We start from the raw sequence: 26,777 nt of genomic DNA, 5'->3' as shown, positions 1-26,777 counted from the left end.
CGTCGACCCGCCATCTCTATTAGCCCCGCGGATTTGGCACGGGAGCGGGTGGTTCCCTGTAGGCCCCTTATGATTGGTTGAATCATAAGGCCAGCCGGCAGCTCTGAGAGGTCCTATTGGTCGTTCGGCTCAAGACTGGGCGGGGACAAGCAGAATGACAGAGCTCAAGGCGTGAGGCGCGGAGTGCGCCGGCGCGTAGTCGGGGACGCCAGGCCCAGGCTTTTGCTTGGGAACCGACTGTTGTCACCCCGCCCCCTTTGGGGCTTTTCATCCGGTTAACTGTCGGAGCGGCGAGGGTCTTTTACTCTGGGCAACATGCCGGTTCGCTTCAAGGTGAGGCTGGGGTCTGTGAGTCTGTGAGGGGGCGCCTTGGCAAGCATCGGGGCTGCGGGTGCGGGGCGCGGGAGGCTGGCTGGTCCGTGCGCACCGCACCCGGGCCCGCAGAGGCCGTCCTCCCCCACCCCCTCACCTCCTCTCCACCTCCACCCCCCCAGTCTGTCTCCCGCTGCTAGCATCGGTGCCTGGGGTGAGGGAGTCGTCCGGGGGCCTCACTTCCAAGGCCCCTAGACTTCGAGAGGCAGCTGCCGGTGAGATTGATGGGGAGGGGGGCACAGAAACACTGAATTTTGCATCATATTTCAAAAGACGTGTTTAACAAATATTCAAGAAGGAAATCTCTATATAAAGTGCACGCCCTTAAAAGGCTTTGGGAAATGGGCCTTAGTGTGATATACGTTTTTTTCCCCCTTCAGAGTCGTGGTTATGTTGTTAGAAGTTCCAGGTAGCTGGTAGTTTCTAGCACCAAAGAGGTGAACGCAGTGTCTTAGAGATTCCCAAGTATTATGATTGCTGTTGTTGTTGTCCTTCTTTTCTGGCACCCTGGTCTAAAACTCAGAGTCTGAGTGTTGTTTCTTAGCTTTTTCAAACAAGGCTGGTGGTGTTCTACCACTTGAGCCACAGCTCCACTTCTGGCTTTTTGCTAAATAATTGGAAATAAGAGTCTCCTGGACTTGGAAGTGGTGCTGTGGCTCAGCGTGGTAGAGCACTAGCATTGTTTGAGCTGAAGAGCTTAGGGACAGTGCCCAGGCCCAGAGTTCAAGCCCCATGCCTGGGGGAAAAAAACAAGAGCCTCGTGGACTTTTCCCATTCTCTCTGGCTTTCTTTGAACAGGGATCTTCAGATCTCAGCTTCCTGAAGAGTGAGGATTACAAGCACTAGCCACCACCAGTGCCTGGTCCACCTCTGACTTTTAAGGGTTTCTTATCCAGAATAGGAAGGAGAGGTGTCTTTGGTTGACTTTATTAAAATAATAAAGGGGCTGGCATAATGCATAATACTGTGTATGATGAATCTGTAATGAGAAGGACCCAAGTTCTCATGTGAGCTCATGCTTTGGAATCTAAGGAAGGATTCCAACTATCAGCAGAAGGGTAGACTCTCTGAGCTCCAGTTTTGTGCTTGCATCTGTCTCAAGTGGTTGTCAGGATTAAGGGATAAAACACCTGAACTGCTTAGCAGAGGTCTGGGTAAACATTAGCTATGATTAAGGCACTCATCTGCATTTAATTACCAGTCTTAGGATCTCGCAACTCTCTTTGGAGATTCAGAAGTTATTTTTACTGGTGCCGGCTTTAAAACAAACCTTCATTAATCGCACTGTGTTTAGACTATACTTTGTGTTACAGGGGCTGAGTGAATACCAGAGAAACTTCCTGTGGAAAAAGTCATATTTATCAGAGTCTTATAATCCTTCTGTGGCACGAAGGTACCCATTGGCCGGACTTAGATCAGATCAAATAGGTAAGTTAAGCAAATGAATAGCCATTATAATTTGAGTAAGACTTAGGCTATATTTACAAAGTGATTTATTTAAAATCCAGTTGGCTATTCATTCAGTATGTTTATTGAGTGTATACTGTGGTTCCAGAATATTCCCAGTTGCTAGGGTTGTATTCCTGAACCAGATAAAGACCCTTAAGTATAGGAAGTGATAACTTGACAAGGAGATTTTAAAATAGAAAATAGGTAAGTGTGATAGAGGACATTCAGGAGAGGGGAACATGAGGGAACACCCATATTGATTATTTATTTTTGAGTGAATATACTTTTGTAATATGAGGGCTATTGTTATGATATTTCCATACACACACAGTATATTTTGAACAAATTTACCCCTGTCCCTTCACTGTCCCATATGGGAACCCACTTTAGACTGAATGGTCAGGAGAGGCTTTTCTGAACTGATGACACTTGATCTGGGATCTGAAAGTTAAAAGGAGACAAGCTTGGGGAAAAGGACACTCAGAGTCTTGAGGAATGGAAGCTTAAAAGTAGTTTGCTCCAAGTCCACAATCAGTAATCATGATTTGAAATCAGGTCCGTTTTGTTGAGAGCCCATAAGTCAGAGGTCATGCTGTTCTGCCTCCTCTGCATAGCCCAGGAATTTAGAGCCCTGGTGCATAAGAAAGACGGACTACTGTAGCTGCTTGTTTAATTGGCTTAGTTTCCCCTCTCTAGAATATTGTCAATTCATAAAAGTCTTAGCTAAACTCATTTTTGAATGAATGAATAAATCTGAGTTTGAAACTACAATAGCTCTGTGACCTTGGGTGAACAGAACTTGTTTTCCTATGGGAGACCTAGGAAGCCCACAGAACAGAATCTCTGGAGGAATGAGCTGAGATGGGGCCTAGAGCACCAGATCAACCTGTGATTCCCTGTAAGTGATGTGTATGAGAGTGACTGATACGGATGTTAGATGTTTGAAGCCAGGAAAAGACAAACCTCAGAAGTTAGTAAATTAAGGCAAGGTTTCCAGGATTAAGTTTTGGAACCAGGGAGGAGTAGGCTGGAGTTAGTGGCTCTTTTGGATTCCTTTGCAGCATCCAGATGTTTAGCCTAGGGCAATTTGGGTGTCCCTGCTTCTCAGACAGGGTGCTGGAAACACTCCTCTGCAGTTATTTGATTAAGAATGCTAAATCTTGGGCCAAGAGCGTGGCCTTGTGGTACAGTGCTTGCCTAACATGCATAAAGCCCTGGGTTTGATTCCTCAATACCACATATACAGAAAGAGCTGGAAGTGGTTCTGTGGCTTAAGTGGTAGAGCATTAGCTTTGAGAAAGCCCAAGGACAATGAGTGCCCAGGCCCTGAGTTCAAGCCCCAGGACTGGAAAAAAAGAAGTGCTAAATCCTTAAGTGTGGATAGCCCACAAAAAAACCCTAGAGAGCAACACTGAACTGTGATTAATCACATAGTTCATAGATGGACCCATAGCATTGAGAGGACGGTGGTTAAAGGGAGGCCATGAGAGCCATGCTGGTTTGAAGGATACATTTAGAGGAAGGAAAGATGTAAGGAAGCACTGTCAAGGGCAGGGAAAAGGGTAGAGTGAGAACTCCAGGAGGCTCGGAAACAAGGTGGAAACTTAACATAGCACAGCAGCAGTTTTACCCCAGAGTGTCTGTATATTCTCTTAACATAGTGTATTCTTATCCTAGGGATTTGTTGAGCCAGAGGGCAGAGCACTTGAGAATTTTTTTCCTTCTTTTCACTCGCTTACCAACCCTGTGTTAAAACAGAAACTTGTGGCAGCAATCTTCAAATTTTTTGTTTTCATATTGCCTAAAAGAATTCAGAGTGTTGAGGATGAGGTAGCTGAAGAGTAGAGTGCTTGCCTGACACAGGCAGGGCGAGGCTGAGTTCAGCCCCTAGCACGGAGAGTGGGAAAGTTGTCAGAAAATTCTGATATCCCCTTCCCCAATCATTTGAAAATAGACGTTTAATTTTCCTATTCGTTTCAACAGTTATATTTTCTGGGATATGAGATTTTGTTTAACTTTTACACATTTTTTATAAAAACTTTGAGTTACCAACTTTGTTTATTTAGTTGACTCAAAATGTTTATTCAGTTGACTAAAAATGTTCATCATGTAATAGTCAATCTATTATCTCTTGGCAAACAAACCAACCAACTTAAGTTTATTTTTTGTGAGACAAACCTTTGACTCACAGTTAATGTGCATATGCTCATTTTATGTTCTAACCCTTGAATTTGAATATAAGATGAACAGAAAGGCTATGAAGCCGTACGAAGTAAGATGGCATTCCTTGTTACTTCGGGGCTGTCTTTGTTTTCCTATCAAATTGTCTCCCTCGGGAATTGGGCTTTCTTGAATGGTCTCTGAGATTTTGTGACATGGTGGGTGGTGTATCTCTGGGGTGGCTGAGAGGCATGTCTGTTGTTTTGCATGGTGGGCGTAGGCAGTTATGAAAGGGTTGTGGACTTGCAGATGGCAGAAGCAGCTCTCAGGCTCAGCATCAAGCTAGGGCACTTATGGAGTTTATTTCTGGGTACCATAGTCATTTGTATACCAATAAGAAGCCACTGGTCTAGAGTAAGGATAGGAATCTTGAGATCCATCATCAGAGCATACGTGAGAGAGAGGCTAGGGTTTTACCTTATGCCTCATTTCTGTCCACTTTTCCTGCCCTTCTGTTCTGGTCTTAATCTTCCTTCCTTACCCTGTCACAGCCTATTTAAAGAATGGCTCCAAACTAGGGCATGAGCTCAGTGCCAGTCATTTGCGGAGCTCCTCTTACCTCAGTGGAAGGTTAAGTGTTTGGGTATTTGCTTGCCCAACAGAAATATAGAGAAATTGTATCTTAGCTCTTGTTAAAAGGGTTCATTCATTTTCATTCTCAGGAAATCAAGGCAAAAGTAAAACCAAGATCTAGCATAATGACATCTCCTTCTTTCTTATCTTGGTCTGCTGTGCATAAGGGAAACATTGTGACAAGTTCCAAATTTTGACAGACCAGGGCCATTGTTCTGTTAAGTAGCACAGGAAAGTAATTAGAAACGAGGCAACATGTCCTCCTGGTTTGCCCTCCAGTTGCTATTCCAGTGACTTATGTGAAGAGAATAACTAGAACATTGTGACCCCAATTTTAAATTTTTTGTTATGGCCAAACTTTTAGCACTTCTTAAAAGCAAGATTACCGAATTTTGGAAAATGCTTAGTTTTCTGTTACTTAGTTTTAAAATTCTATAATCGGGAGGAAGTTGTGTGTACATAACCAAACTTTATTTCTCCCATTTATAGGGATTATTAAAAGTTACCTTAGTAGCTTTAACAGCTGTTGTTTTTATATATTATGTGTTTTGTAGGGATCACGAAAGAGCCAAGTTTTATTTCAAAAAGAAGAGTCCCCTACCATGATCCACAGATTTCTAAGTCTCTTGAGTGGAATGGAGCAGTCTCAGAGAACCATGCAGTTACATCACCAGAACCTGAAGCCCTGGGATCACCAAACTCCAAAGAGGCAGAACAAAAGGAAATTGTGAACCAAGAAAGAGTTCCCTCATTAGAGGCCACCAGGGTTCCCAAGAGAACCAGATCACATTCTGCAGACTCTAGAGCTGGGGGTGCTCCAGATGTGGTGGAAAAGAATGAAGATATAATAACAAACCACATCCCCCCAAATAAGACTGTGGAACTGGACAATTCTGCTAAGCTTCGTTCAGAAAATGTAGAAAATGGGGTAGGTGTATTCTCTGGTTCTTTTCAAAAGCATATAATTCTTTATCAGTTTCATCCTCATTTCAATAACAATTTTCATTTATTTTTTCCCCTCGGTGCTTTTCTTGTCATCATCTGTGGGATAGTTGATAGGAGACTGTTGACTTCAGTTATTGTGAGTGATGCTGTTCTTAATGTTTTGTTCTGGTTGTACTAACACATGCCTTTATCCGGTGGGCAGGCTGCCTCTGGATTTCATTCAGCACATGAATCCCAAGGGAGAGATCGAGTTCAGACAGAAGGGGAGCAGGCTGCTGCTTCTGGCAGAGGTGCTGAGCTGACTTCTTCCCATTTGTTCCCATTTCAGTTTCTTGTTATATACCAGGGAGAAAACAAAACAGCAGCTCATTTGATAAAAATGCAAAAGAAAGGAGGGTGCTGGCTGACTCTTAAAGGGTGTGCACTTCTGTTCTCTTGTGTCACTGCTGGCTTGTGGCAGATCCCCACGAGCACATAAGCAGGGGCCACTGAGGCAGTGTGCCTCCCACATTTACACCTTCAGTCCAGTGCTCACCTTCCCACTGTCACTTCTCCCACAGACGGGAACTCAGGAGAGGCATTTGAGAGTGCCAGAGGAGCTTCTGTGGCTTGTTGAGAAAGCCAGGGGACCCGGGGCGCTCAAGGAAGGTGATGTGTGTGGAGGGCAGGGGTGGGAGAGCCACAGATACAAGGTGTAGACATGGAGGCGGGTGCTGTGAGGTTTTAATAATACATTTAATTATGAATAATGGGTAGCAAGAAGCTGAGAGATATTATCTTATTTTGGGATGCATGATAGTCACTTGACAACATTACTGAGTTTTAAAAAAGATAATTCAGAAGTTGAAGTAAATTTGCTGTACAACAGCACCTAAATTTAACATTTATTAGGAAGGTAGAGTCATGTTATATGTTTTCTTGATTTGTTTTTGTTTTTGTTTAGCCCAATTTGAAACAAAAGTTTGAGTAGAAATCTCTAATGGCTTTGAGTATTTTTTTTTTATCCTCCCTCTAACAGGTAGACAGACTTCTCCGTAAGAAAGCTGGGTTGACTGTTGCTCCTTCTCATAATGCCTTGAGAAATTCTGAGTATCAAAGAGAGTTTGTTTGGAAAACCTCTAAAGTGACGACTCCAGTGTTTGCGGCCAATCAGGTAGTTTGATGGATGGTAATACATTTCTAAGTATCCACATCTGACGTAGTAATGTAGATTTGCCTAGAACTAAGGGCTGAAAGAAATCTAGTGCTTCAGTAGGCCTGGTGGTAGGTTCTAGAAAACTAAGAATGAGTCTGTTGCTACAATCATCCCCTTACCTATGATTTATAGTAGTAATATTATACTGTCCTAGGCTACTGATGATCACTGTGGCCAGATCCATGACATACACTAGATATGGGACAGGGTAATGAAAACTTGGGGAACTGGTAAGTTGTTGCATGCCCAAAAGATCTTTTATTAAAAAAATCATTAAATGGTTTTATTCTAAAATGTTGTGTTTCCTTGACTAACATTTTTGCATGTCTTCTGTCCTCTAGACAGCTCCTAGGCTCTGAATGCTCCTTTATTGTTAACTATGGTTCTGGGCCTAAGTATGAAAGGCCTTAATTTTCAATCTCCCAGGAGCCTGTGGCAACTCAGTCTTGTTTTTCTTCTTCTTTTGTATTTTTACAAATAGACACACATACCTTGTCACTCAAGTTCACATTTATTTTCTCAGGCACTTAATCCACTTGTATATTTTAATAACTCTACAAACCAGGAGGAAAATCAGATTCAGCAAGACAGAAATGTCAATCACCTTATATAAGGATAGTAACACCATCAATCCTTCTAAATTGTGGCAGTTTTGTTTGCTATTGAAACCTATACAGCATTTTAGTAACCTGAAGTAACAAAGTAATATGTACTCGTTTCTTTTTTTTTCTATTTTTATTAGCAAATATTAGTGCAAGTGAGTTTCCTTATGATAATCCCATAGGATATGTTCTCTTTTAATCTAGTAAATAGTATCATACTTTTTTTTGTTGTCATAGGACTTGGATTCAGGGCCTAGGTGCTGTCCCTGAGCTCCTTTTGTTCAAGACTAATGCTCTACCACTTTGAGCCACAGTGCCACTTCCAGTTTCAGGTGGTTAATTGGAAATAAAGGGTTTCATAGACTTTCCTGTTCAGGCTGGCTTTCAACTGTTACCCTCAGATCTTAGACTCTTGAATAGGTAGGATTACAGGCATAAGCCACTGGCAACCAGCTTCAGAACTTCTTTTGCTGCCTCATGGATCTGTTCTTGATCATAAGTGTACCTGAAAAATTAGTATTTATTATTTGCGATTATTCCATGTTTTGTACAGTGTTTGTGCCTGTCAGCGAGAGCTGATTCAAATCAAAGCCCTATTGACAGATTTACATGTCAGCAAAAACATTGTACAGAATTTTATTTTTATTAAATCAGAAGTACAATATAAAATCACTAGTGATATCTTTGCTAGTAATTTTATTGCCTTCATTAGTGTGGGTTTCAAAGCTTTTCTTTTGGAAGCAAATGCTCTTTGTAAGTTCAAATCCTTGAAGTTCAATATCCTTTTCAGAGTATGCTTAAAGAGCTCTGTGACAAGCAGTGACACTTCCTGTTGGTGGGAAACCTGTAACGGAGTAGCTCAGCTCTATTTCATCAGACACCTGCCCTCTAAAAGGAAGAGAAACAGTAGGAGTGAGAACAGAAAGGAGTGAGAACAGTATATTGTACTAAAAGAGATATATTGTTTGGATTGGATCAGCACAAAGGGGTTCTATTCACTGTTATAGAGCGTCAACATCGTACACTTTCCTTGAGCTCCTTCTCCTACTTGCTTTTCTTGTAGCCTATGGCAATATACCACAAAATAGAGCCATTTTGTGAAATACTAAATAGAAATAGTGTGAAATGAGGAAGCTAAAAATAAGAAAAGAAGAAGAAAAATTACAGATTGAACATGTCAGTTATTCCAAGTATCGAAGATTTCCTGTTTTTGCATGAAGATAGTTCATGTCAAAGCAGAAAACTGGAGCTAACATAGGAGCTTAGTAATGTTAACGTCTACATTCTATTATTGAAATATATCTACTTTAACCTATTCCAGTACTGAATTGAGAGAAGAAGAACTAGGGAAACCTGAGGAATAAATATAGGATACAAATATGGTTTATTATTTTGACTTGAATACTATTTTGATTATAGTTGTTGTACCTTTAAAATGTAAAAAGTATAGAAATTTGATTTTTGGAAATTAGACATGTGAAATGAAATTATAATCATATATAATTCTGCCTTTTGTATCGTATAGTTTATTATATATGTTTTTTAATAGTAGTTGACCTAACTTTTATATCATCTGACCTAAATCCCCCAACTTTTGTTTGAAGGTTTTCTACAATAAAAGCAAATTTATGCCACAACTCAAAGGTACCCCAGTTGTCCATGAAAGTGAATACAAAAGAAATTTCAAGGGTTTATCTCCAGTGAAAGAATCAAAATTAAATGATTTAGAAGAAAACAGAAATCTTGAAACAGGATCCCCTGAAAAGAAGGTACAAAATCCCCATGATTTCAGACTAAACACATTTTTCTCACTGCCTGCTATGATTTTGTTGCTAGTTCATGAATTCATTAGTTTATTTGTTCATTGCGTGTAGACATTCCTTGAATATTTGTTAGGAGTGGAGTACTGGGTGGGTGCTCAGACCACAGGGTAACAAACACACCGAGGCTAGTGGGGAATGATTACAAATGATTATGAGTAAAATCATCCCTTAGTGTGGTGGGTACTTAAAATATGTACATAAGTCTTCTATGTCTGATATCAGATGATTGGTCTTACAGTAATGTAAGCTCTGGGTGTAAAAGAAATGATAGAAATTTAATCAAAGTTAAACACACATACATGTACTATATATGCTTTTAAACAAAGCTTTAATAAGAAAAATATAGCTTATATAATTCACATCATTTACCTCAGTGTATACAACTAATATCTGTGTAAAATTATGACCTTTTAAAAATTATTGTAAATTATAGAAGGTGAAGTATAAATACTAGTTTTGAGTTTCCTGTGATGTTCATACATGATACTGTATGGTTTCTAAAAGTACAGATTATTTGACTAAAAGTAAGATTACATACATAAAATTTTTTGAACTGTGACATTCTTGGCAGACAAAGTATTTGTTCAGTAAATAGCAACGTAATCAGAACTATACATGAAATGTAATTTTTTCATATATTTTTATTGTGATTAATAGAAGGGTTACATTATATTCACCAGATAGAAGGTGCTTTACTTCAGAAACATTGATACCCTCTCTCATGTCTTGGTCCCCATTTTCCCTCTCCACCCTTGCCCCTCATCTTGTTTTTCCCCATTTCCTATCCTATATGAAATGTAATTTTATAAATAACAAGGGCACATCTACAAATACTGTTCAATATGTGGTAATATTTTTGTTTAGATTATATTTTTAAAGTTTTTCTTCCCTAGTAAAGGACTTAAACTCTTTATTGTTGTTCGAAAATGAAGCTATATCCTATACTTACCAGATACACTGGTTTCAAAGCGTAGTTGTTGATTTGCTGTGATTTCTGTTATCTTTAAAGTTTGCCTCTAAAACACAGAAGTGTCATGTCATATCCAAGCCTGCCTTTGTAAGATCTTAGTTTCTCCCTTTAATGTATATTATATTTTAAGCATAAAAGCTTAAATGATTTCCATTTTAGAATAATAAAATGGACGATCCTGTAACATTAGAAGCAGAGATGGCATCAAAAGACTCCGACAAGCCTAAAAAGACTGCCACTCCCTGGAGGCATCAAAGGCTTGGGTATGTGTTCACCTGAAACACAGCATAGTGCTAGGTAGTCAGTGTACTGAAATCTTTACTTCTGTTTTATCTCTGTTAGGAAGGTGAATTCTGAATACAGAGCAAAATTTCTCAGCCCGGCTCAGTATTTATATAAAGCTGGAACTTGGACACGTATGAAGGAAAACATGCCAAATCAGGTAAATCTGAGTTTTCACATTTCTTTCAGCCTTTACAGTGAGTTTCATTCACAACTTAGAAATAATGTCATACAGTAATAGCCCCAAGAGTATCAGGAACTAATCTGTATTTTGATATTCTTTTTTTCAACATTCTTGCTGTTTTTATCCAATGGGCTCTTTAGAGATTAATATTTATTACTAGAACATTAAAGAGCGTTTTTTATTTTTACCATTGAACATCTGATTATTTGAATAAACTAAATTTATAGAACTCTGTAGCATTGTAGATTTGATTCCTGTGACATCCAAGCCTTCAGTCTCACCTGGAGATTAATTTTCAAAATAAAACGATGTGTTCTCAAAGGCAGCAGAGGCAGAGCAAGAGACAAAGCTGCAGCTGTCCCAGATTTTATCTGGGCCCACCTTGATCTGTTTACCCTGGTGAATTCAAGTTCAAAATTTGAGCATCAGAGGCTCATGACAGAAAAAGAATTGCGTCAACTGAAACTCTTGAGTTGTTTATGAGCATCTTAGATCTTGGCAAGAGCTCTGTGCCTGGGGAGTTCTATGGGATCAGGACAAAGTCCTGGGATGCAGACAGAACAGATTTTGTTCATTGAGGGCCTGGATGGCCAACAAATAAGCGTGGACACTGATAGGCATTTTGCTAGGTCCAAGTCATGAGAAGGTCTTTATTTTTTGAAAGATTCTCTCAGTCTCTGAGACTTCTTTAAATGAAAATGAGTTGGCAGTTAGGTCTCACATCTAAGCATTTAATGGATAGAGAGGGCTAGTATGATTGAAAGGTGAGCCTTCTATTGTGCCCTGTTAATGAGGTGCCTAAATATAAGATACTCTATCATTTCCCATTACACACTGGAGGAAGAGGCATAGTCAATATCCTAGCATGTATTTTTTTAATGTATGGAAAAATTTTTTAATTTTATTATCAGGATAATGTGTAGAGGGGTTACAGTTACATTTGCCAGGTAGTAGGTGCATTACTTCCCACACATTGATACCCCTTCTTATGTTTTTGTCCCCATTACCCTCCTCCTACCTCCTACCAATTATCTTGTTTTCCCCTTCCCTTCCCTACTTCAAATCATCAAATAAAGGTATATACAATATACCAGGTAATGAAGTTAGATACAGTAACAATATGAGATTAACCAAAAGGGAAACAAAAGAGAAGAAAACAGTACATTATGAACAACAATCACACAAGATAAACCTGTTGTTCCTAGCATGTATTTTTAACCTCACTGACTTTATCATGAGAATCATTTCACATATCTAATTTCCAAAAGTCAAATTCACTCTTTGTATCATGTTAGCTTTCTTTTCTTAAATTTTCATTGTAAAGGTGATGTACAAAAGGTTCATAGATTAAATAAGATAAATGATACATTTCTTTTAGAACATTGTTACCCTTTTCCTTATGTTAATTTTCTTAATAATAATAACTTGAATATTGTACTCAATCTGTTTAAAGACAAGTCGTTTATTGTATCTTCAGTTGCAAGCACTTAGCATTTGTGTGATTGGCTTTGTCACATGGTTGTGTAGTTTTTGTCTCTGTAATAGGACCTCTTGCAGTGCAGCCTTATAAAGTACTTAAAAGTTGTTTTAACTAATAGTCTGCTGACTTTTATTGCAATAATTGAATCCCTATCCTCAGAATAATTACCAAGTCTGTTAAATTTCCCTTCTGCTTTAATATATTAGCTCTTTATCATTTAAGCCATTTTATTCTAATGGGTCTTCGCCCATTGGAACAGGATAGACAAGACTTTATGTCAAGTTCTACATTTGAGAACCAACCCCTGTAATTAGTAAGGACTAGGTATCAGGTGACTTCTGAGTTGGATCGTTCTGCACATACATTGTAAATGACTCATTTGCATTTTTAAAATGATTTCCCCACTGTTTTTAGTTGTACAAAGGGATTTTATTTTGACATGTCCATATATGTATAACCATGTATTTTGATCAGACTTGCCTCCATCACTCTCCCTTCTTAGTTGAATTCTTAGCTTGGGAAAAGTAATGCAATAATGAAAGGAAAAATAACTCATAGCTGATATACAGTGTGAGGGCGTTACTTAGCCCAGAAGTATCTAAGCTGGTTTGTTCCTATCCAAAAGGATAGGAATAAGTGACTCTGGCCTTTGGTTATGGGAGTTGATTTTGAATCTACACTATTGATTTTTCTAAGTATGACACCTTGGAAGATGTCAGCCTCCTTAACTTTCATCTTGTTTAAGACATATAGAAGCTTAAAAGTTTGCATTTGTAAAAACATAGCATCAGCACTGAATTATTTATAGATTTCTGAGAACTATTTAACTTATTGTTAGCAAATAGAACTACTGAATAAAGTCATACAGAATTTCTGTCAAGTATTTCATCATCTTTTCTTAATTTAAGTGGTTCTAAATGGAATCCCTATGCATATATAGGGGATCCATTTGTCCATTCTCTTACTGGTCAAACACAGTGGTGCTCTCAAGAGAATATAGCCTCCTCTGCTCTTTTCCATTCTTCCTTATCTATAGGATAATACTAGTTAGACACCTTTTTGAATCTTTCTTTTGTTTATTGTGCCATAGACTAAATATTGCATAATAATCTAGGTACAAATTGACTCTTCCTCTTAGACTGTAAGCTCCTTGAGTGCAAAGTAGTTTCCTGCTCATCTCTAGTTGCCAGCGGTCTAACTCAGGCCTTTGTTTAGTCCAGACTCAGGATGATAATGGAATCAATGCTAAAATGCATAAGTGCGTTTTTTCCCTCATCTTAAAGAGTTCTCACAGGTTAATGCCGCAGCTAATAATGAAAACATAAAGGAGGATGTGAGGGGGAGGCATGTGGGCTTTCTTTAGTGGTGGAATGGCACATTTGTGGAACATTTATGGACATTCACTAGAAATAATAGTGTGGAGAATGGAAAGCATATTATAGCAAGGTTCCTGTGCATGCACAGTGCTTTGGGTAGAGGTTCAGCAAGTTTAACACATGTGTTTCACTTCTACCTGTTAAAGCAAAAACCACAAATGATTTTCTGTAAAGTACAGGAGTCTATAGAAATGACCCTAGCCAAATTTTTTACAACTAAAAAAAGAAAACTTAGTATTTCAAATTATTCTATAGGATTTTGCTTTTCAGGTTTGGCGTGTTAAACAGTAATATTGATGAGATTTCTTGGTTTCTTATACAATATGTAGGTGCTGCCTTTTCTTTTCCCTAGAGCTGTAACATTTTCAATCCATGTATTACCTTGTTGCTGAGGATGTATTTTTTTAAAGTAAAACAAAAAGCAATTCAAGCAGCACTATCCTGATCTCTTAAATGTTCAGTTTATCGTTGTGAAGAAATTAGAGGGGGCTGGGGGAGGGAAATGGGTACAAAAACATGAGACGCGGTATCAATGTGTGAGAAGTAATGCACCTTCTATCTGGCGAATATAACTGAAACCACACTATACATTACAATAAAATAAACAAAATTTCTTTATAAACAAAGAAATAAATTATACATTTTATAAAGATTTTAGTCAGAATAAAAGGGTAAAGCAACAAATAAGAATTGTATTTAGAGGGGCCGGGAGTTTGGCCTAGTGGTAGCATGCTTGCCTAGCATGCACGAAGACCGGGGTTTGATTCCTCGGTACCACGTACACAGAAAAAAGCCGGAAATGGTGCTGAGGCTCAAGTGGTGGAGCTCTAGCCTTAAGAAAGTCCAAGGACAATGCTCAAGCCCTGAGCTCAAGCCCAGGACTGGCAAAGAAAAAAAAAAAAGAATTTATTTAGAGAAACCAACAGGTGGCAGTATGATACATAAAATATGGGCTTCAGATGAATATAAAGGCTCTCTTTTATATGAAACCGTATGATTTGCATATTGGGGAATTCATATTACCCTATAGTTCAATAGTTTAGTAGAACATTTAAAACATATATTCAATATGTTGAATATATGATAATTATTCTCTTTTAAATTATATATTTAGAACATTTTTGGAAATGTTAGGTTTTGCTGATTCCAAGGGAGTGTGACATATCTGGGAGTATCTCACAGTTCTCTTGATAGGGCTTCTATAGTAAAAGCAGCCTCTGGGTAAAGGTTGAGGCTTCTGGCATGCAAATACTAGTCCTAGAGGTGGGGAAATAGGAACAGCAGTTGTGTTACCTGTCCTGCCAGCACTCCAGACATGCAGGAATGTGGTTGACTCTCAAGATGTTTGAAGGTATCTTGGTTATTGAATTGTATGTTTAAAAAATACAAAAAGTATTGATGGACAAATTTGATATATACTTAGGAAGTAAAATAATAGGGTACAGCATCACATTGATTCCCATTAACATTCAGTTATGGCATTAACCTGTCATTAAGTGTGTTTCTGTATTCCTCCCTCAGGGTTCTCTAAATGCCATGTGGTATGCAGAGGTTGGTTGCTTTTGAGTTTTTAAAAACTGTAATAATGCGTATAATACTTGTGTAATTTCAGTTGGACTAAAAACTAGGTGTCTGCTACAATTTTCCCCTTGCCTGCTGATTCCAAATGAAATATAACTGCATTATGCTTTAGCTTATTGTTTTAATTCCTGCTTGTCTGTGCATAGATTGATGGCTGTATGTGGCTACTTTTGCCTTCCTTTTTCCTTGGTTTCTGGCTGTGTTTGTGCAATGTCTTTGATAAGCTACATGATGACATCTACAAAGGAACCATAATAATAAGAGGTAATGTCTGACTTCTGCATAGGTGAAAGAACTGCGAGAAAAGGCTGAGTTTTATAGGAAACGGGTTCAGGGAACACATTTTTCTCGGGATCATCTGAATCAGATTCTGTCTGATAATAACTACTGTTGGGATGTCTCTTCAACTACAAGTTCAGAAGGAACCATTAGTAATAACATCAGAGCATTAGACCTTGCCAGGTAAGATATTTTCTTGAAATGGTGAAAAAAGTGTGCTATAGCTTATGTGGGAATCTTAGAGTGGTACCAGAATTTGTCTTCTAGTCAAATGGAAATATGCCAGCCATTTATTTCATTATTTTGGTTTTATTTTCTGTGACAAAGCTACGTGCACTTATATATTTATGTATAAATAACATATAATTAATCTGGAAGACTGGCTTTCTTTGAAACAATCAAAGAGTAAGAATGGTTTTAAAGTAAGGCCAGGTATGATGGTTCATGTCTATATCCAATTACACATAATGTGTAACTGTGTGATGGTGGTGATGGTGTTCTTGTAGGAGCCTGTTGATATAAAGGATGACTGTGAGGCTAGCCTGAACAAAAATGCGAGGCCCTATTTAAAGAATAAAGCTTTATTTAAAAAAAGTAGTTATGGATATGGTCTAAGAACCTGACCCTATATCAAACTCCTAAATTGCCAAAAAAGTTTAAAAAAGATTATATGACATATAAAAAGACATCACAAGTTTACAAAAAAGAAATCACAAGTTTACACAAAAGACAACTAAAAGTTGGAAAATAAGCTGGGTGAGGTCGCTCACACCTGTAATCCTAGCTACTCAGGAGGCTGAGATCTGAGGATCATTGTTCAAAGCCAGCCTAGGCACTAAAGAACATGAGACTCTTATCTCCCTCCAATTAACCCCTAGAAAATGGGAAGTGGGGCTGTAGCTCAAGGGTAGGTTGGTAGCTTTGAGCTGAAGAGCTCAGGGACAGTGCCCAGGCCCAGAGTTCAAGCCCCATGAGCCACAAAGAAAAATTTAAAAATTTGGAGACTAAAAGCTATTATTACTACATATTCATTATTATTCATTAATGGATTTGGGGGTTCATATGTCAGTAGTGCTAAAGTAAACAACTTGAATAATATTTGCTCCTAAATCCACTTGAGCTTTTAAATAAGCACCAATTGAACAAGTTATGTCATGTGAGGTTCCAGGGGCTAAGTGTGACTTTTGTACCCAGAGATGCAGTTAGAAACATTTGAAGGTAGGAGGGAGGGATTTGAACAGAAACTCAGAAGCCAACTCATTCATTCTACTACAAAATGAACTTTGAATTAGATTTCTTTCCTCATTCCATCAATATCTGTAGGTAGCATGTAGTTGTGAATAGTTGAAGGAAATTATGAACTCATTAAAACTAGTATATAAAATTCTTAATTGCTTACATTAAAAATGAAATTTACTTTGCCATGCAGAGATCCAACATGCCATAAAACATTACAGAAACATTCCCCTACAAAGCCAGAAGAAAAAAGAGGTATCTCGGAAGAACTGCCCCAGCACAATGCCACAGAGAATCTGGACATGTCCCATGTTCCCACCCTACCTGTTAGCAGACAGCTGGCTTGGGATGCAGAGAACACCAGTGAAGACGGACAGAAACAGCTCAGCAGAGAAGAGGAAGAGGAGCAGGGAAGGGACAAGCAGACTTGCATGGGAGAACTAGAGAAGTTGGATGCACATGAGAAATCTCAGGCAGACAAGATAAAAGAAGGGTCAGAGTTTTAAATTTCCCAGTTCATGGTGCATTATGTTATGTGACTAACATATATTTTGTTTTGTCACTAAGAACAGTGGTTTACACTTTTAGTTTGATGACTAACAGCAGATTTCATTTTATTGTCATTAAGTCAGTCCTGCTTTATAGTAGATGTCTGTAATTTGACTCAAATATTGGAACTGCCAGTGCTAATTCATCATTTAAACTGGGCAACTTGGGGAAGGAGGTTGATTATTTTAATTTGTGCTCTGTAGTTGCGATTTGCTAGATTTGCAAATGTGTCTGGAAGAATGACTCTGTATAAGGAAAACGCTGATGGTTAGTGTAAGACGGTTTATTTTGATAAAAAAACAAAAAGGACATTATATTTTTAAAAGTGGTTTGAAGGAATTGCTAATTCTTGCTGTTTTATGTGTACGTTGTTGGGGCATGGTTCGTCATAGTTAGTAATGTGTGTGTAGTCTGTTGCCTTTATTCGTTCATGGATGTTGCTGGCTGATGTGGGACTTGGCCTCTGATTTAATGAAAGGACTTAGCCGTGTTATTGCTGACAAAATGGCCACCTTTTATAATTTTTTTCAAACAAATTTATTCTTTTTTCATATTTTTAATTGTAATTAATAGAAGGGTTACATTATCTTTATTAGATAGAAGGTGCATTACTTTATAAACATTGATACCCTTTCTCATGTCTTGGTCCCCATTTCCCTCCCCCCACCTCCACCCCTCATCTTGTTTTCCCCCCTTCCCTATCCTATTTCAAATAACCAAATAAGCATAGATATACATCAGCCTTTTATAAATTTTTATATGGAAATGATGGCAAAGAAGTTTTGATATTTTCTTAAGTAAATGCTTCCTAACAGATTGTTTCTGCTTGCAGGTCGGATATTTCTTATGCATCGTCATCAGGCAAAGGAGGCAGGCTTCCCACTCCAAAGCTGAGAGAGCTAGGCGGGATCCAAAGGACTCACCATGATCTTACCACTCCAGCTGTTGGTAATAGGCAAACCGTGTGCAGTTCCTTCATAACCTGCTTTTTCTACATGATCATTTAGTTTCATTGAAATCTACTTCTCTTCCATTTCCTAGGCGGGGCTGTTTTAGTATCTCCCTCTAAAGGCAAACCTCCAGAGCAGAGGAAAAGAATGTTCTCTCAAGATGGCTTAGAAACATCAAAAAATGTTTTTACTAAGGTAAATACTAAGGTCATGTGACTAAAACACAGACTAGTGTATGATGAGGTCAGAGATATAATGGTGTGCTATATCACATAGCGTTTTGTAGGCCAAAGCAGAAACTCAATGTTATTCTCAATAAGATGGGAAGGCTTGGAAGGACAGAAGGGTGGTATGGTTTGGCAAAGTTATTTTCTAGTCTTTTTAGCCACTGTGTTGAGTAGCTACATAAAATCAGTTGGGTCAGTTCTTATATCAGGCAAGAAATGATGGCAGTTTGGATCATATTGGTAGCTTAAGAAAAGGTCATTTGATTTGCTGATGGATAAGATACGGAGTCAGAGAAAGAAAAGTCAAGGATGGGTCAGGATTTGGGGGGCAGAGCAGTAAGAATTGGAGTTGCCATTTTACTGAAATTGGGAAGACTGAGGAAAACATCCATCAGGAAACACCAGGCTTCAAGATCTCTCTAGAATGTATTAAATTTGAATAGCTTATAAGTTATGTAAATAGACGTATTGAATAGGAAATTGACACTGTGTACTTGGAGTGTAGAGAAGTTGGGCTGCAGAGGTTTGAGGCACTTTATCATATAAATGGCACAGATATTTGAAGTTGTAGAGAGAAGGAGATCATCAAGGTAGTGGATATGGACAGAGAAGAGTAGGTATACACACATCTGAGCTCCAAGCTTTTGGTATTAGGACACTGAAGAGTAACTGAAAAAAGAAAAGGAGTTGGCCACAAGATGGACAAACAATAGCCTGGTGTCCTGGAGATGGTAAGGACAAGGAAATTTCAGTGCTCCTGATATTCAAGGAAGAATTGATTATCGGACTTAGCAATTTTGGAAGACCATGTTAACCTTGTAAAATCCTAACTGTAAAATTGATTCAAGGAATATGAGAGGAGAAGAATTGGAGACAGTCTGTCATCGTGTTTCCCAGAGCTTTCTCTGAAAAGGCAAGCAGAGTAATGAAGTAGTAGTTTCAAGAAGTGAGACCAGGATGGAAGAGATTATAAATATACCAGTTGGTGTGCTGAGGAGAGTTGCCATTTAACTGCAATAATGAAAGTTTAATTTGATTTAACAGAGTAGTTTGAAAAGCTGATGAGCTAATTGTGATAGAAGTTGTTAGAAAGGTGGGATTGAGTAGGAGGAAGGGCTTTTGAGGATCCAGTCGAGAGAGGAAGGGTTGGTATCAGGGCTGCTGACAGTCTCTTCATTGTTACAACAAGAAGAACAGTCTCTTCTGATTGTGTAACTTAGTGATGGATGAAAAATAGTTGATAATACCAAAATTGCTGATAATGAGGCTGAGAAAAAATACTGCAAGTTTAAGGAGAGGCATAAAACAGTCTTGTCAGAGCGTGGAAGGAATGTGAGTCAAGGGAATGTGAAATCATACAGAACAGTATTAAGGGGATATTTAGGTTAGCAGCCACAGATCTGATGATAAACAGGGTGCTTTGTATGTGTTTCTTCTGGCATATTTGGTTGCAAATGCACAGGACAAAAGGAATGTTAGATTAAATTGAATTTTGTGGTGTCTTGTCAAGAGAAGAAGGCAAAGGGGTGAAAAGAAGTTAGGATGTTGACGTATCTGCAGAGAAGGGATTGTAATGATTGGCTGTAGCAATTGAGTTGGAGAGGGACAGTAGTACCTGAGAATATAAAGTACAGTGTAAACGGTGACAGCAGTCAGTGAATGGAAAGTGCTTATAGATGTAAGAATTTGTTAGAAGTGGGATACCTGTGGAGATGAGTGGTAAAGTTAGGTATAGAGCTAGGAGCGAGTCTCAGTGGTGGAATACTTGACTAGTACATTAGAGGCTCTAGGTTTGATTCCCAGTGGTTAGCTAAATAATTGAAGTTAGCCGGTATTGATCAAGGATTAGGGTTACAGAGAGTTTGTAATTGCCAGTATTATTTACATTCTTTATTTATCTATAAGTATTTAATTTTCTTAATAGGTATTAATTAGTATTAGTTATTCATCACTGAGTATTATGGTATAGTTTCATCTCAGCCCCATATAGTGAATATATTTCTATATTCTATATAAATATTACTTATTTTTAATGTAACACAATATGCAATCTGTGCTATCATTTTTAACCAGATATTATTATTATTATTACTGAAACCTTAGACTATTGAAATTTCATATTATTATTGGAACCTCAGATTTCTATTCTTCATAATTTTTCTATTTTTGGAAACATACTAGAAAGAAATTCATCCACACTTTTGTTCATACTATTGGCTCTTTCTGTGTCCATCTTCCCTAAGTATTGTATGGTTTTGCTGTTTTGCTAGAGCCCCTGAAAAAAACTGTGTTTCCAAGAAGTCTCTGGAGAGTGGTAGTTTTCATATATCCTTGTCAGCTTTGGCTATTATTACTTTAAAAAAAATTTTTATCATTTGTTCATTGAAAGATTTACTTTTATAGTATTTGAATATTCATGGTATGGCATATTTTTGCTCTTTTGGTATATGTATGAATTGCTTATTGTTAATTAGGTTTACTTTTTCTTGCTACTTATAAAATACTTAATGTAACATGACAATAATTCATTATGCTACATAACTTGTGTATTTCCCCCACATTTATCATCGCAATATGCATTTTTGCTTTCTCATATAGCCCAAGCTATTTATATTAATTTTTATTCTTATTAAGCCCTCCATCCTCTGGTGGTTAGATAACCTTTCCTCATATTTTCTTCTATTACATTGGTGGTGGTTTTACATTTGGATCTTTGGTTTCTTCCACAGACATACGTATCTTTTCTTTTTTTCTTTCTTTCTTTGTCATTTAGAAAGGAAGTCACGCTAAATCTCGACTAACTTCTCCCACTGCTGGTATCAAAACAGTTGACCCCCTGCCTTTGCGGGAAGATTCAGAATTGGCTGAGGCAACTCTTCCCGTTTCAAACATTCCAGAATATTCAGCAAACATTCCTGGACAGTCGCCTTCTCTACTACAGGCTCCCTCCTCTTGGCACCCTTCTCGTCGCATTCAGGGGTCTCTGAGACATCCAGAATTTCAGCATAATGGTAATAATTTTGATTTTAAGTTTTTGTTTTTAAAGATAAAAGTTTTATCCTGATTGGTAAAACACTACAAGTATGAGTAAATGGTTATATGGGTTTATTTTAAAGTTAATATGTTGGGTTTTAAAATAGAAAAAAAAACCTTGACTTTGGGACACTGGGTTGTGGCTGCTACGGGTAAGTTCACTCTTACAAAGTGTGAAATGTCACTCACATAAAGGGAACCCTCTAGAAGGCAGTATCATCTCTTCTCTAGACATGCTAATTGAAAAAGTCTCTGGACATTGTCTTCTGTTGGCTCGGGTATAAAATTTAAGACAGAAATGCTTTTATAAGGCACCCACTGCGGTTTTCTGACTTCTGTTGTTATTGCTGAGAAGGGTGGTCCTGTTTCTAGTCTGCATCTCTTGTATGTAGTGATGATTTTTGGCAGCCTTTAGGGTCTTTTAATACTCACTGTACTGATTATTTGTGGTGATGTGTCTTGAATTAGGTCCATTTTACTGGTATTCTGAAGACCTTTCAATCTGGAATATTAGAGAGAGAGAGAGAGAGAGAGAGAGAGAGAGAGAGAGAGAGAGAGAGAGTGAGTGTTGGGGGGGGGAGAGGGAGTTATTTGAACTCAAGGGCTTCATGTTTTCACTTGGCTTTTTTGCTCAAGGCTGGCAATTGTACCCTGTGAACCAGCTTTTTGCTGGTTAATTGGAGATGAGTCTCACAGGCTCCTCTGCTCAACTGGCTTTGAACCAGGATCCTCAGATCTGAGCCTTCTGACTAGTTACGTTTATAAGATATCAGTGCCCAGTAGAAATTATCTTAAATAGTAATTTTGTCTCCATTTTCTATTCTTTTCTGGCAGTCCTGTGTCTCACTTTTTGAATTTGAAAGCCTTGCCAATTTTATCTTCAACCTCTTCGTTTTAAAAAGTTGCAGGTACTTTCAGTGTGAAGAGTTTTATATATATAAATAATATACACACATATTGAATATTACATGAATATATGTACATACCTATACATATATATTTGTATACACATATGTACATATATGGATAGGAAACACCCTCCACCCCCACTTGGGATATGATATTTTTTTGTTGTCAGGCAAACCTGGTCCTTGAGCCACAGTGGCTGTGATGAGCTTTGAGAGACAAACTTCTGTTCCTCTTTGCAAGGAGAAGGCATTTACCCTGCTAGGTAAATTTCAAGATGAATCTGGTGGTCTGCTTTCTAAAAAGGTTTTTAATCAGTTTTCTGGTTCATTTAAACTTAACAACTTGAACTGAGATTCAATCCAAATCCCAAGCCATTAGGAGCACAAATTGGTTGCCTCTTCTTCCTCATCTGAAGAATTCGGCTTGCTTAGGTGCAGTTACAAGTTCCTTCTTCCGTTTGTCTCTTGCTTTCCAAGATTTTGTTGGTTTTTCCTTTGTTCTGTGGATTTGTCATTTTTACAGATGTGTTTATTCAAATCTGTCACTTGTCAAAGAATTGTACATTTCTTTACAGTGAGAGCAATATTGTTGAAATGAATCCTAGGTTATTTGAAGAGTATGTATTTGCTAAGTCCATTAAATACCATTGAATGGCTAGTTGGTATTTTTCATCAACTTATAAAATAAATTTCTGACTGATTACCTTCAGGAAATTTATTGTGCTTATCTTAGTGTTTTGTGCTGCTATTCCAGAAGACTTTGAGAGTAGGTAATTGATAATGGACAGACATTTCTTGGTCCTTGGTTCTGGGGGCTGGAAAATGCAAGATGGGAGGGTTAGTGGGGACACTCTTGTTGTCATCTCTTGGCAAAAGGGCAAGGAGAAGGAGTAACCCCGCTATTTGGCAGTAGCATTAGTCCACCCTTGAATGCAGAGCCCTCATGGTCTCCTAATGCCATCTCATTGGCAATTCAGTCTCACCATGAGTTTTGGAGGGTCAGACATTCAAGCCATACAAGTAATACATGGTGTTTGGTGACTCTGAAAGATATCTTCTTCTTCCTTTTTGTTTTTAAGTAGGAAAAGCCAGGATGAACAATTTCCAGTTATCTCCACATGAAGCCTTTCATGATCAAGGTATTTCAATAGTCACATACGTTAAAGATGAGATTCTATTATTGATTATTTATATTAGATTTATGATCTTACATTTGATTAACACCTTATAAAGAAGACTTCCATGGGTGTTTCTTCATTATATCCTCAAGACTTTGTGAAGGGGTAAAATTATCCCCATTTTACAAATGAGTAATGTGGGACCCATGTGAAGAACCGTTTCTAGGGTGAACATGACAGGAGACTGCCTGTCGTCTCGCCTCCTCTTTGTCTTGTGTCAGCAGAGCCGGTGTTCCACTTCTACTTGTCTTCCCCGGGCTCAGGAATTTGCCTTCACAGTACATCCTTGTTTTTTGTTTTTAATGCCTCTGCAGCTCTGTCCTCAAAAATCATCATAAAACTAGGGAAATGCAGTTTTTCCTTCTGTGTAGTTTTGCTCCTGACAAATTTGCTTCTAAAAGCAGCAGGAGGAATTTTGAATTCTTGATGTCACAATCAAAATTACTGTATTAATTTATCCTAAAAAGTACTGAGCTTATCTTGAATTAGGGAAATATGGGAAATAAATTTGGTTTTAATACTTCCTGTGTTAGAAGTTTACATATGTGTTTTTGTCCTTTACTCATTGTGGGACTTTTTCCTCAGTGATTAGTGAACTAGAAGTAAAATAGTTATGTTTTAAAATACAAAATGTCAGACAGCTTTTAATCCAGTTCTTTTAAACAGAAGAACAATGTTTACAAATAATCTTATAATAGATTGTATATCCAGAATGAGGCGATTAATAACAAAGGTAGCATGTTAAAGTCAGACATGATTTCCATATTTAGTAAGATTATTCCATGAATATATTAAAAGTTAAACCATTTTTTAACCTTTCATTATTTTTTAAGTAGTTGTACAAAGGGGTTTCAATTTCTCAAGTGAGGTTATAAGTACAATGCATCTTTTTACATTTAATTTATATTTTTATTACCTTCAGGTAGTTGTACAAAAGAATTTTCATTTAGCAAAGCATTTTACGAGTATAATGCATATTGATCCAGTGTTACCCCCTTCCATTATTCTTTCCCATCTTTCCTTATCCCATCCATACCCTCAAGTTACCTAGTTCAGCTTGTACATAATATACTTTAACTAGAACGACTACATTTGTTCACTCTTTCTCCTTTTCCTCTTTCCCACTCCTGGTATTCATTTTGTTCAATGGTTTCTTAGTCATTCAGAGGAGTTACACCTTCAGACTCTACACGCCTCCTGTTTTTTTTTGTTGTTGTTTTGTTTTGGTTTGGTTCTTTTCCAGTCCTGGATCTTGGGCCTGGGTGCTGTTCCTGTGCTTTCTTGCTCACAGGTCTACCATTTGAGTCACAGCTCCCCTTCTGGCTTTTTGGTGGTTAACTGGAAATAAAGAGTCCTATCTGGGCTGGCTTTGAACAGCTATGCTCAGGTCTCAGCCTCCTGAGTCACTAGGATTACAGATGTGAGCCACCAGCACGCTGCTTGAGTCCAGCATTTTAAAAACATTTAGAAACTGTTTCACCCTGAATAGCTGTGCTTTTGAAACTAGGACAAGTCATTATCATGATGAATTGTTTCCAAGAAATGCTGAAATCATAGGCTGCATTTAGTAAATGACATAGGATTTCAGGAAGGAAAAAAATCTCAATGTTGAAATGTTTGATATCTATATACGGTAAACTTGGGAAATGGCCATGAGTTATCATATCACAAAGATGTTAAAATTTTCCATTTAATAGATTGCTCTTTTTTCTGATGTAACATTGATATTGCAATGTTTATTAGATGCAATGTTTATTAAGTAGATGTTTTTGCACTGAATATAATTTGGGGGTTCTTTTCATTACAGATGAAGATAGATTGTCTGAGATTTCTGCTCGCTCCATGGCTTCTAGTCTCCGGGCTTTTCAAACATTGGCACGAGCACAAAAGAGGAATGAGAGTTTCTGGGGCAAAACATAAACCTAGTTGACTTCTTTTTCTCTAAGAAAACTCTTGGATAATTTTTCTTTCTTGTTCACTATGTTAAGAGTTTTTGTGTCAGTTTTCTTCTGACATTTCCAACATCCATTTTAAAAATTTCTTTTCAGTAGTCATTTTATCTGAAAGTCTTAACACAGGCTTATACAAATTTGACTTCAAACGAATTCTTTTTATATTTATCCCCAAATCCAAAGGTATAGATTAAATAGTTCTTCACATATTCTGTCTTTGGATTAGTCTCAAAGGTAACTGGTAGAATTATGCATTTTACCTATTCAGAGATGACTCTAAAGAGAGGAAGTGAAGTAAAAATTGAAATTCATGTGTGGAGTATTGGCCCTATGTTTCACAATTAAAGATACCATAAAATGATTTGTTTTTATTTTGAGCTTTTGCTTTACTTTTTGTTCTCCCCTTCTGTGTATGGTTGCAGTGTTAACGATAATTGTACTTTGAAGATACCAGCTGTATATATTTTTCTTATTTATGTAACAGTTTACTGAGAAAATATGTATATTTTTGATCTTTGTGTGTATTCTATTTGTATAGTAAGTTTGGCTTATATTTAAATAATGTCTGGATTTTGAATGTAGAATTAAAACTTTGTAGACATTTTGAAATAAAAATGATCAAGTATGTTTATGTTTGGCTACTACAGAAAGTTATTGTATAGAATAAATAATTGTTTTTTAGAGGCATTCTATTTACCACTAGTTAATTAAAAGCCATACTACTTAAAATGCAATGAAAGTTAGTCTATAATATATGGCACAAATGTAGGACACACACAAAATTTTCAAAGCAGACTAATTTTCTAGAATTTAATGCAAACTTTTATTTTGTATAGAGGGATTACAGTTATATTCGCCAGATAGTAGGTGCATTACTTCTCACACATTGATAACCCTTCTTATATTTTTGTCCCCATTTTCCTCCTTCTACCCCTTTCCAATAATCTTGTCTCCCCCTTCCCTTTCCTATTTCAAATAAACAAATAAATGTATATATAATATACCAGGTAACAAAGTCAGATGCAGTAATAATATGTGATTAACCAAAGGGCAACAAAAGAGAAGAAAGATAGCATAGTACATTAAGAACAACAATCACACACGAACTTTTTGATTATAATTTCTTCTCCCCCAGTTGTTGCTTTGAGCCTCTGTGTTCAAGGATAGGGCTCTTACTACCCAAGCCTTAGCACCACTTCCAGCTTTTTCTGAGTATTTTATTCGAAATAAAAGTCTCACAGACTTTCCTGCCCCGGCTGCCTTTAAACTGCAATCCTCAGATCTCGGTCTCCTAAGTAGCTAGGATGACAGGCTTGAGCTACTGGCACCCTGCTTTAATTCTATTTCTTATAGGCACTATTATATTGAATTACTATTCATCTTCACAATAAATGTAAGTTTCTTAAAAATGCA

At 37.7% G+C, this 26,777-nt stretch overlaps 1 protein-coding gene across 4 annotated transcripts; it reads left to right on the top strand.

Annotated features, from left to right (window-relative positions):
• Saxo6 (stabilizer of axonemal microtubules 6) lies at nt 1-25,991 on the top strand. Of its 4 annotated transcripts, none has more exons than XM_090328117.1 (15): nt 1-333; nt 1,686-1,800; nt 5,169-5,546; nt 6,582-6,712; nt 8,961-9,125; nt 10,309-10,412; nt 10,492-10,591; nt 14,993-15,022; nt 15,339-15,514; nt 16,761-17,060; nt 17,949-18,064; nt 18,158-18,261; nt 21,067-21,304; nt 23,317-23,373; nt 25,220-25,991. In XM_090328117.1, exons 1-15 carry the CDS (start codon nt 316-318, stop codon nt 25,330-25,332), a joined length of 2,145 nt encoding a protein of 714 aa, XP_090184243.1. In that variant the 5' UTR covers nt 1-315; the 3' UTR covers nt 25,333-25,991. The 4 variants fall into 4 exon arrangements, with proteins under 4 accessions (XP_090184243.1, XP_090184238.1, XP_090184252.1 ...); XM_090328112.1 differs by having other exon boundaries at nt 2-333; nt 23,314-23,373; XM_090328126.1 differs by lacking the exon at nt 14,993-15,022 and having other exon boundaries at nt 3-333; nt 23,314-23,373.
• Nucleotides 25,992-26,777: the final 786 nt, after the last annotated feature.

Source organism: Megascapheus bottae, chromosome 2 (assembly GCF_031878675.1).
Source record: "Megascapheus bottae isolate mThoBot1 chromosome 2, mThoBot2.hap1, whole genome shotgun sequence".
Classification (NCBI taxonomy): domain Eukaryota; kingdom Metazoa; phylum Chordata; class Mammalia; order Rodentia; family Geomyidae; genus Megascapheus; species Megascapheus bottae.
This window is presented reverse-complemented; position numbering and strand designations above follow the sequence as displayed.